This window comes from Spermophilus citellus (assembly GCF_964194105.1).
Source record: "Spermophilus citellus genome assembly, chromosome: 4".
In the NCBI taxonomy this organism is placed as follows: domain Eukaryota; kingdom Metazoa; phylum Chordata; class Mammalia; order Rodentia; family Sciuridae; genus Spermophilus; species Spermophilus citellus.
The window spans coordinates 214,923,430-214,936,232 of NC_138185.1; the positions used below are offsets into that span (position 1 = coordinate 214,923,430).

The following is a 12,803-nucleotide window of genomic DNA, read 5'->3' on the forward strand; positions in this document are numbered from 1 at the left end:
CCCTGAAGAAAATCTTTTGAAAACACTGAGAAAAGGAATCTGAAACCCAGATCTATGAGTTTGCAGTTAGATCAACGTAGACCTGTCTGAGCCTAGCAATCTAGTGGAAAGTCAGAAACTGGAAGCATTTCACGTAGGGGAACACAGAACAGCTCTCCACCCCCAACCAAGGCATAGGTCCTGGGAGAGACTGATCAGGAATTCAAAAGGCCAGGACAGAATGTAGTGGCACCCAATTCTCCACAGAAAATCTTAACTAAGCTTCTCCAGAAATTTTCACCATAATTGATTTTAGGACTGTCAGCAATAGAGTCTCTACAAAAGAGTTCAATGTAGGTAAACTTCCTATTTTCCTGTTGCTCTATTTTACTTGGCCACTGGCCTGGAAGAATTCAGCACTCCAGGTGCTGTATGCCCCTTTACTTGTTTTTTCCACAAACATTTATCCAGTATAGTAGTTTGTAGAAGTATGTTGCAAATGCAAAATGTGATTGAAAAAATACATTCTGTAACAAGGCCTCTGGCCTTGAGCTGGGACTTCACAGGGATGTCTACATTTCTAAGATAAGAGAAGTTACCAATTGGGCTCCATGGTAACAGCTGGCAGGGGGAGGAAAGAAAGGGAAGAAGAAGCTCTCCCCTTCTCAGGTGGTGTCTTTGAAGGGTTAACTTGCCCAGAACAGTGAAAAAAAAAAGTCGCTTTTATGTGAACTTCTGCAGACTGTGAACTTCTGAGTCACTCCCCTTATATGTTGGGTATAAAGTTATGAAACTTACCTGAACTCAGGGTTCAGGGGATTAATTGATTACAGTGAAAGCTGTACCCTCTGACCCTGGCTGCAGCTAAATAAAACTGTTTCCTGCTATCTTTGGTGCCCTGCCTCATCTATAACAGGGAGAGATGGAGTTTGGAGACTAAATAGAGACCAGAAATTGTGGGGTCCACAGGCAATGTAAAGGGCTAAGAATTGGCTCCATCTGGAAGAAACCTTGAAGGAGATTCCTGGGGTGTAGTCTTCCAACATGGAAGGCATGGTGAGGTAAAATCTCCTGACCAATTGGCATACAGCAAAGATACTGGAGCAAACTTAGCCTATACCCCGCCTCTAGGAGTTCTGCCTCCAGGACTAACTCTCCCACCATCCTGAAGGTAGAGCTACCATCAAACTCCAGACAATCCCACCTATTGGCTGAGAAGGGAAGCTGAGAAACTTTTGAACTCCAATGGAAACAGTTGTTCCATTTTTCCATCGAGATCTTTTTTTCTCTCTCTCTTTCACATCTTTACCATTTTTGAAACCAAGTATTTTTCATGCACCAGTTTATTGAGGACAAGGATGTCTGAATAGTACATTACAGTTTTTTGTGTATTCTTTTATTTTACTTTATGATATTTTCTCCCTCACTTATCTGTTTCCCTAGATTTTCTTTCTCTCTTTTCTTCTACTAATAACCATCATATATTAATTCTTCTTTCACTCTTCCTATAATTTTTTACTTCTGTCTTCTTTTCTCCCTCCTCATAAACATCACATCTGTTCTCTCTTTGTCTACCATTTGAAATTGTAAACCCTTTTGCAAACTCACTGTTTATATTGTAGACAATAATTGAACACATCATTTTTGTTTATTGTGACAAAACTGTAGACATCTTAATAGAAGCTATATGGGTTAGGGCTGTATATTTTTGCATTGTGTGCTGTTAATATTGGTCTCCCCTTAAAGGAGAGACACTGTAAATATACACGGTAGAAACTGTAGTGCAGTAGATCCACACTGCTAGATGGGAAGACACACAAACAACACAAAAAAAATAAGGTAGGAAAGTGTCCCAAACAAACCAATAGAATTCATTGACAATACAATAGAAGAAATTGAGAGAAGGAGTTTAGAATGCACATAGTTAAACTGATTTGTGACATAAAGGACAATATAAGGACGTAAAATCAGAGATAAATTTCAGGATGTGAAAGATCACTTCAATGAAGAGATCAAGATTCTAAAAAAAATCAAGCAGAAACCTTGAAATGAAGAAATCAATAACAAAATTAAAAATTCAATGGAAAGCATCACGAACAGACTAGACCACTTGAAAAACAGAACCTCAAGCAATGAAGACAAAATATATAATCTTCAAAATAAAGTTGACTACACAGAGAAGATGGTAAGAAACCATGAATAGAAATTCCAGGAATTATGGGATACCATGAAAAGACCAAATTTAAGATTTATCGGGATAGACGAAGGTGCAGAGATACAAACCAAAGGAATGCACAATCTTTTCAACGAAATAATATCATAAAATTTCCCAAACCTAAAGAATGAAATAAAATATGAAACACAAGAGGCTTATAGGACCCCAAATGAACAAACCCATATCAAGGCACATTATAATGAAAATGCCTACTATATAGAATAAGGTAGAATTTTAAAGGGCATCAGAAAACAGTATCAGATTATGTATAGGGGGAAACCAATTTGGATCTCAGCTGATTTCTCAATCCAGATCTTCAAAGCTAGGAGGTCCTGAAACAACATACACCAAGCTCTGAAAGAAAATGGGTACCAACCAAGAATTTTATATCCAGCAAAATTAAGCTTCATATTTGAAGATGAAATAAAAACCTTTCATGACAAACAAAATTCAAAAGAATTCACAACCAGAAAGCCTACATTACAGAACATTTTCAATGAATTAGTCAATGAGAATGAAAAAAAAAAAAGTAGAAACAAGCAAAGGGAGGAACTGCACTAATGAATAGTCAACCAAAGGAGAAACTAAATCAAATTAAAACCCAGAAATAAACCAAAATGACCAGGAATACAAATCATATCTCAATAATAACCCTAAATGTTAGTAAATGACCTAAATGCATCAATCAAAAGATACAGACTGGCAGCCTGGATTAAAAAACAAGACCCAACAATATGCTGTCTCCAAGAGACTCACCTCATAGGGAGAGACATCCACAGACTAGAGATAAAAAGATGGGAAAAAGCATATCACTCACATAGATCATAAACAAGCAGGGGTTCCCATCCTCATAGCAGATAAAGTGGACTTCAAGCCAAAGTTAATCAGAAGAGACAAAGAAGGACATTTCATATTGCTTAAGAGAATTATAATCAGCAGGACATAACAACTATAAATACTTATGCCCAAACAATGGAGTATCTACATACATCAAACAAAGCCTTCTTAATTTCAAGAATCAGATAGACTACAACAATAATTATGAGTGACTTTAATACACCTCTCTTACTACCATGTAGATCCTCCCCCCAAAAAACTAAACAAAGAAACTATAGAACTAAATAATATAATCAAGAATTTAGATTAACGACACATATAGAATATTTCATCCATCAGTGAGCAAATACACTTTCTTCTCAGCAGCACATAATCCTTCTCTAAAGTAGACCAAATCTTATATCACAAAACAACTCTTGGAAAATACAAAAAATAGAGATAATACCTTACATTTTATTAGATCATAGTGGAATAAAGTTAGATATCAACAATAAAATAAAATAGAAGCTATTCTAACACCTGGAGATTAAATAATATGCTATTGAATGACAAATAGCAGAAGAAATCAGGGATTAAATAAAAAAATACTTAGAGGTAAATGAGAACACTGATACAACACATCAAAATCTCTAGGACACCATGAAGGCAGTGCTTAGAGGAAAGTTCACTGCATTGAGCTCATTCATTAAAAGAACAGAAAGTCAATGAATAAATGACTTAACATTACATCTTCAAGCCCTAGAAAAAGAAGAACAAATCAACACCCAAAGCAGTAGAACACAGGAATAATTTAAATCAGAGCTGAAATCAACAAAATTGAAACAAAAAAAATTTAAAAATTGACAAAATAAAAAAATGGCTCTTTGATAAATAAATAAAATTGATAAACCCTTAGCCACACTAACAAAGAGAGAAAGAAAACTCAAATTACTAAAATTCATGATGAGAAAGAAAATATCACATCAGATATACTGAAATACAGAATATAATCAGAAACTATTTTGAAAATTTATACTCCAATAAAACAGAAAATTTTGAAGACATTGGAAAATTTCTAGAGACATATGACCTACCCAAGCTGAATCAGAAGAACATACACAATTTAAAAGATCAATTTCAAGCAAGGAAATAGGAGACACCATCAAAAGCCTACCAATCACGAAAAGCCCAGGACCAGCTGGATTCTCAGATGATTTCTGTAAGATCTTCAAAGGAGAATTAGCACCAATACTCCTCAAATTATTCCATGGAATAGAAAAGGAGGGAATCCTTCCAAACTCATCCTATGAGGCTAGTCTGATACCAAAACCAGACAAAGACACCTCAAGAAAAGAAAACTTCGGGCCAATATCCCTGATGAACATAGATGCAAAAATTCTCAATAAAATTCTGGCAAGTTTCATACAAAGTGGGGTTCATACCAGGGATGCAAGGTTGGTTCAACATACAGAAATCAATAAATGTAATTGATCACATCAATAGACTTAAAGATAAGAATAATATGATCATCTCAATAGATGAAAGCATTTGATAAAATACAGCACCCTTCATGTTCAAAACACTAGAAAAACTAGTAGGAACATTCCTCAACATTGTAAAGCTATCTATGCTAAGCCCAAAGCCAACATAATTCTAAATGGAGAAAAATTGAAAGCATTCCCTCTAAAAACTGGAACAAGACAGGGATGCCCTGTTTTACCACTTCTATTCTATTCTATCATCCTTGAAACTCTAGCCAGAGCAATCAGACAGATGAAAGAAATTAAAGGGATACAAATTGGAAAAGAAGAACTTAAACTATCACTATTTGTCCATGACATAATTCTATATTTAGAAGATCTAAAAAATTCCACCAGAAAGCTTCTAGAACTAATAAATGAATTCAGCAAAGTAGTAGGATATAAATCAATATCCATAAATCAAACATGCTCCTATACATCAATGATGAATTCACTGAAAGAGAAATTAGGAAAACTACCCCATTCATAATAGCCCCCCCCCAAATAATAATTTAATGAATACTACAGAACTCTAAAGAAAGAATTTGAAGAAGATCTTAGAAGATGGAAAGATATCCCTTGCTCTTGGACAGACAGAATTAATATTGTGAAAATGCAATATTAATTAATTAAAGTGCTATATAGATTTAATGCAATTCCTATTAAAATCCCAATGACATTCTTCATAGAATTAGAAAAAGCAATCAAGAAATTCATTTGAAAAAAATAAGAGACCCAGAATAACCAAAGAAATACTTAGCAAGAAGAATGAAGCAGGTAGCATCACAATACCAAACCTTAAACTATACTACAGAGCCATAGCAATAAAAATGGCAAGGTATTGGTACCAAAATAGACATGTAGACCAATGGAACAGAATAGAAAATACAGAGACAAACCCACACAAATACAGTTATCTCATACTAGAGAAAGGTGCTAAAAACATACACTGGAGAAAAGATAGCCTTTTCAACAAATGGTGCTAGATAAACTGGAAAACCATATGTAACAAAATGAAACTAGACCCCTATCTTTCCCTCTGCACAAAACTCAACTCAAAGTGGATCAAGGACCTAAGCATTAAAACAGAGACATTGTGCCTAATAGAATAAAAAGTAGGCCAACTCTTCATCATGTCAGACTCCTAAAGCATAAGAAGTAAAATCAAGAATCAATAAGTGGGATGGTATAAAGCTAAAAAGCTTCTTCAAAGCAAAGGAAACAATCAAGAATGTGAAGAGAGAGCCTATATAGTGGGAAAAAAATCTTTACCACATATACCTCAGATACAGCATTAATCTCCAAGATATATAAAGAACTCAAAAATCTTAACACACACACACACATACACAAAACCAACCAACAAACAAACAACAACAACAACAACAACAACAACAAAACAACCAAACAAACAAAAACCCCCAAAAAACCAATAACCCAATCAATAAATGGGCAAAGGAACTGAACAAGCACTTCACTGAAGAAACATGATCAATCAACAAATATATTAAACAATGTTCTACATCTCTAGCAATTAAAGTAATGCAAATGAAAACTCATCTCACTCTAGTCAGAATGGCAATTATCAAGAATATAAGCAACAATAAATGTTGGCAGGGATGTGGGGAAAGAGGTACACTCATACATTGCTGGTGGGACTGCAAATTGGTGTAACCACTATGGAAAGCAGTATGGAGATTCCTCAGATAACTTGGAATGGAACCATTATTTGACTCAGCTATCTCCTTGGTCTATACCCAAAGGACTTAAAATCAGCCTACTACAGTGATGCAGTCATATCGATGTTTACAGCGGCTCAACTCAGAATAGCTAAACTATGGAACCAACCTAGGTGCCTTTCAACAGATGAATGGATAAAGAAACTGTGGTATATATACACAATGGAATATTACTCAGCCCTAAAGAAGAATGAAATTATGGTATTTGATAGTAAATGAATAAAGCTGGAGAATATCATGCTAAGCAAATAAGTCAATCCCCCAAAGCCAAAGGCTGAATGTTTTCTCTGATATTGAGATGCTAATTCACAATAGTGGGGAGGGGGCTAGGGAAAAATAGAAGTACTATGGATTAGACAGAGGGGAGTGAAGTGAGGGGAGGGGGTATGAGGATAGGAAGGATAGTAGAATGAATCAGACATTACTACCCTATGTACATATATGATTACACAACCCATGTGATTCTACATCATGTACAACCAGAAGAATAAGAAGTTATACTCCATTGGGCTGGGGTTGTGGCTCAGTGGTAGAGCACTTGCCTAGCATGTGCGAGGCCCTGGATTAGATCCTCAGCACAACATAAAAATAAGTAAATAAAATAAAGGTATTATGTCCAACTACAACTAAGAAATAAATATTAAAAAAGAAGTTATACTCCATTTATGTATTAGGTGTCAAAATGCATTCTACTGTCATGTATAACTAATTAGAAAAAATAAAATAAATAAAAATTTTTAAGATTAAGTAAAAAAAAATCTTGAGGAAGAAATTTTCAGAAGAAAAGAATTTTACTTCTGAGAAAGAAGAAAATGAGAAAAAAGTATATAAAAATTAAGCCTAGGCAACTTGAACAAATACTGTGTCTGAATTTCAAAAGTAGTCGAAGGACTTTGAAGAACAGAGATATCTAATAATTAATTCTTTAGCTGTTTATATTCTATAGTGTAAATTTTAAATAAAATATACATTTTAAATAAAATCTGCTACAAACCCAAAGACTATATGTGGTATTTTTTTCAGTTTGTGCAAAGCAAGAAAAAAAGCTATGTATCCATCTAGGTTGACTTAGTGAGTAGCTCAGGTACATCAGAGAAGGAAAAGACACACAAAGTATAACTAAAGTCATTCCCTAGTAAGGCACTCAGGAATTTAAAGAAATTTGGGGTAAGGCAGCTGACATTTTGGAGTGTAGCAGGTTATGTGTTTGCCGGCCATTCACATCCAAATCTTAAGAGGACAGGGAGGTTTAAGCTCACATCTGGAACAACTAAGACTGTACTTAGTTGACAGTGCCTCTGTACTTGCATACAAACTCCTCAAAGTCGGATGCTGTATTTTAAGCATTATAAGAACCAGGAAGTGAGTAAAAGCTTTGACTGCTGCTGAGAAGCTAAAGAAAAAAAAAAAAAAAAAAAGAAAGAAATGTGACTGGTATGAAGGCCACTTGTGATGGTGGTTCAGAGCTGTGTGAGTATAGAAGACAGAAAAAAGATGAGTGGTCTGAGTTTGCATTGAATAAAAGCATTAGACACAGAATTTCAACATCTCTTTTGAATTTAATAGTGAATGAGATTTCTAACCTAACCTTTACCTTTCCCCCTGATCCTACTTCCTAGTGTTTTCCCCATGTCTTCAACAGTTCAATAAATGATATTAGCCTCTACTTGATTACCGGAGTAAGAAATGTAGGATTCATCCTCGATACATATTCCTCATTGCTGTCCACTTGGAAGCCATTCGGCTGTACTTCCAAAGTGTGTCCTGAAGATTTCACTTTTCTCCACCTGCACTACACCTACAAGGATCCAAGCTCTCCATCTCCTGAGCGGATTGTTGTGACAGCTGCTAACCTTGCCTTTGTCCTGTTCTTGCCTTTCTTCCCCAAAAGTCGATTTTCTATGCAGCTAGCCAAAGGGACCTTCTCTAAAGCACAAGTCAGACTGTATAAATTTCTTGCTTAACGTATTCTAGTAGCTTTTCAGTATAATTAGAATAAAGTCCACACTTTTTACTATGATCCCTGCCAGTCTCTAAATTCATCATGCACAGACCACTCTCTCATTTTCTATGCTTCTGCAACACTGGTCTTTCAATTCCTTAAGCAAATCAATCTCATTTCTGCATCCATAGATCTATAATTTGTGAAGTTTTTGCTGCCATAGTACTTCTGTACATTCAAAACAAATACAAGTTAAATGTTAATACAGTGTATCTCAATATGGAAATAATTCAGATTGCAGATTTTTAAAAAACTGATATTTTTTCATAATAGTAATTTAATTTTTTACTTATTCTAATTAGTTATACATGACAGTAGAAAAATTATTTCATTTTATAATTGTTCTAAGGATTGTTTTTTTAAAAAAATTAAATAATTTTAGATTGGTATTTAATACCTAAAAGTAGAATGGAATATATTTCCTAAAATCACAGATTCTTTACTCATCTGTAGAGAGCAACTATCAGAGTCCCCAAAGACAGGATTGTAATTACTATTGAAATATTAACTGACTATTTTTTTAATTTTGGAAACTGTGGGAAAAAATCAAGAAAGTAAAACATTTTGTCATTATTTTTTCACATATTTTAATTTCTGTATGAGTGTGTGTTGGGTGCTAGGGATCAAACCCATGGCTTTGAACATGCTAGACAAATGCTCTACCACCGAGATATACCTCCAGTCCTAGATAATTTCATTTGGTTACAGAAATAAAACAATACAGTTAAGATTGAAGATATCTCTGTTCCTCTCCACAGTCCCACTCTCAAGTCATCCCAAATGTATAAAAAATTACTATATATATTTCTGATCCATGTGTTTATATTTTATATGATAGATACATATGCATGAAGATTATCTAGTATGGCTTTGTTTTATGAATTTTTAAAAATATTTTTTAGTTGCAGATGGACATAGTACCTTTATTTTTATTGATTGATTTTTTTTTTAAAGAGAGATTTTTTAATATTTATTTATTTTTTTTAGTTCTCGGCGGACACAACATCTTTGTTGGTATGTGGTGCTGAGGATCGAACTCGGGCCGCACGCATTCCAGGCGAGCGCGCTACCGCTTGAGCCACATCCCCAGCCCATTGATTGATTTTTATATGATGCTGAGGATTGAACCCAGTCCCTCACATGGCCCCATCCCCTGTTTTCTAAATTTTTGATAAATATTCTCCTGCTGTATTCTGCAACTTGATTTTCACTCAATGCTTGAGTTCAGTACTTGATGATATTTATGGGGTCTATATATCATTTTAACAGAATATTCCAACATGTACTATCTTTCTCCTCATTTATGGAAATGTAGGTGGCTTCCAGTTTTTCTTTTTTCTTGTTACAAATAATACTATGGTTAAGTAGGTTTGTAGACATTTCTTGGCCACATATGCAACTCATATGTCTAAGGTCGTTTTCAAGTCCTTACCGTACATCAGAACAGTGTTGGAAGATTTCCTAAAACCACAGATGCTTTACTCTACCTGTAGAGAGCATATTTTAATTTTTGTATGATAGAGTTTAGACATCTTATTTTTTAAAGACCCCCAGGTGATTCTTTTCATAAAATGTGTTTAGTTATTTTAACACTTCAGTCTTCATAGCATCATATCAAAACAGGACTAAAATAATAAAAGCAAAAAAGGTGAGAAAAGACAAGATCCAACACTGAGGGTTTTTTTTATGTTAAACTTTAGCTATAGTGCTATAGGTAATTCTAAATTTGTGATATTAATTTCCTGTCAGACAACTGACAGGAAATGCTACAAGCAATACCTAAGATGCACCAAAGATGCAAAGCCTAACTTTAAGAGCCATTCTTTAAAATGACCTCTGAGATGGCTACAGTAAAATATACATTTTCATATTCATAAAACATTACGCAGATCTCAGATCAGGCTGAGAGCCCCTCCAGGGTCGTGGTCATCTAGGACTTAGCATAGAGTCTGGTGAATAGAAGATATCAAGTCTGTTGAAGGAATATATGAATTCCGTTCTACTTTTATCAGTTGGCACTTACCTCGAACGCTATCCAATAAGGTTCCCTCAGTAGCATAAATATTTAATCCTTTATGTAAAGTCATCCTTACTAACCATTCTTCTACAGCTGCAATATCTAAAATAAAAAGGCAAAACTCAGCTATTTCTATGTTATGTTGGTAAGATTTAAGGGTCTATGAACATCACCAATCATGATGACTTTTCCTTTTCCAACCACTTTGTCAAGTTTCCCACTCTTTCCTACAAACATTTTGCTGATAAAATAATAAAAAAGAATTATGCAGTGATCTTACCATCACAGCAATGAATCTATTACTAATATTTTTGATCATGATTTTTCTCCTAGAGTTGTTGTGTGTTGGTAAAAAGCAAATTATGACCATCTTGTGAAGTGGCATATTCCTTAAAAGAACCCATCAAAGAAAAGTCCAGGTCCTGACAGCTTCATGACTAAATTCTACCAAACATTTAAGGAAGAACCAACAGCAGCTCTTCTAAAAGAAATTCAAGAGGAGGAAATATTCAAAACTCATTCAAGAAGGCCAGTATTTCTCTGATATCAAAACCAGATAAGGATTCAACAAAAAGAGAAAAATTCAATCTAACATCCTTGATAAACATAGATGTAAAAATCCTTGACAAAATACTATACAACCTGGGGCTGGAGCTGGAGCTCAGTGGCAGAACACTTGCCTATCATGTGTGAGGCACGGGGTTTGATCCTGACTTAGCACCACATAAAAAACAAACAAACAAATAAAGGCATGCTGTCCATCTACAACTATAATTTTTTTTAAATACTAGAAAACCAAATCCAAAAGCACATTATAAAGACCATTCACCATACCAAGTGGTATTCATCCCAAAGATACAAGAATTATAATTTAAAAGTAAGAAAACAAATGACCTATTTTAAAAATGGGCAAAGGAACTGAAAAAGACATTTATCAAAAGACATACAAATGGAAAACTGGTATATGAAAAGATGACCAATAAGTATAATTATCAGAGAAATGCAAATCAAAAACAATGAGAAATTTCTTCACATCTGTTAAAATGGCCATTAACAAAAAGAAACAATATAACAAGTATTGTCAAGAATGTGAATGAATGGGAAACTTAAATATTGTCATGGGAATATAAATCTACTATGGAAAACAGTATGGAGGTTTACATTAAAAATAGAATACTATGTGATCCAGAAATCTCACTACTGGTTATGTGTCCAGAGGAAACAAAATCAATATATTGAAGAGACATCTACATTCCTATGTTTATTGCAGCACTATTCACAATAGCAAAGATAGAATCAACCTAACTGTCCATCTGTGAATGAATGAATAAAGATAATGTGACATATGTACACAATAGAAAACTCTTAAGCCATAACAAATATTGTCATTTGTGACAACATGCATAATCCTGGAGAACATTATGTTAAGTGAAATAAGCCAGGCACAGAAATGCATAATCTCACTCATGTGTGGAATCTAAAAGAGCTGATCTCTTAGAAGTACAGAATAGAATGGTGGTTACCAGAAACTTGGATGTTTAGAGGGTAAAGAAAGATGGGAAAATGTTGTTCAAAGACATGAAATGACACTTACCTAGGTGGGTTTGGAGTCCAGAATAGGCAAATACATAAAGATAGAAAGTAGATAAGTGATTGTCTAAGGCTAAAGGGTTGAAAGGAGAGACTAGATAGTGGAGGGAGGATAATTGTGAATGTCTGCTAGTGGTTATAGAGTTTCTTTCTTGGATGGTGAGAATGTTCTAAAATTGATTTGGGGGATGATTATACAACTCTTTGAACATACTCAAATTTATGGGTTGTATACTTTAAGTGGGCAAATTGTATGACATGTGAATTATATATCAATTAAACTGTTGATAATTAAGTAAAATGTATATTATAAAACCCTAGAGTAAATATGAAAAAATTAAAGGTATAAGTAATAATCCAATAGTAGAGAGAAAATGTAATCATAAAAAGCAATTCACATGAATTGAAATCTACCATCTTACAGGTTGTTTTCTATTTGTTTCATCTCTTCTGTTTTACTTTTTCCCTTTTTTTTCTGTCTTTATTCATATGTCAATAATTACATTAAATGTAAATGGTCTAAAATATAAATTAGTTATATTTATAAGGAAATCTACTTTTTTTTTTTTTTTTTTTTTTTTTTGCAGAGGGAGGTGTACCAGGGATTAAGCTCAGGTCACTCAACCACTGAGTCATATACCCAGCCCTTTTTAGTTGTGAATTTTTAAAAAATATTCTTTAGTTGTCAATTGACCTTTATTTCATTTATTTATATGTGGGTTCTGAGAATCGAATCCAGTGCCTCACACATGCGAGGCAAGCGCTCTATACCACTGAGTCAAATCCCAGCCCCGCCCCAGCCCTTTTTATATTAGGATCTTGCTAAATTGCTTTGGGCCTTGCTAATTTGCTGAGGCTGGCTTTGAGCTTGCAATCCTTCTGCCTTAGCCTCCCAAGATGTTGGGATTATAGGTGTGTCCCACCT

At 34.4% G+C, this 12,803-nt stretch overlaps 1 protein-coding gene across 1 annotated transcript in view; it reads right to left on the reverse strand.

Moving 5' to 3' along the window:
• Positions 1–12,803, reverse strand: part of CATSPERB (cation channel sperm associated auxiliary subunit beta) — a gene marked incomplete at both ends in the record, with an annotated part of 136,340 nt that overhangs the window by 100,907 nt on the left and 22,630 nt on the right. The window contains one exon of the mRNA XM_081292934.1: positions 10,295–10,390. Within this exon, the coding sequence (XP_081149060.1) occupies positions 10,295–10,390 (96 nt within the window). The remainder of the gene's footprint in view (positions 1–10,294; positions 10,391–12,803) is intronic.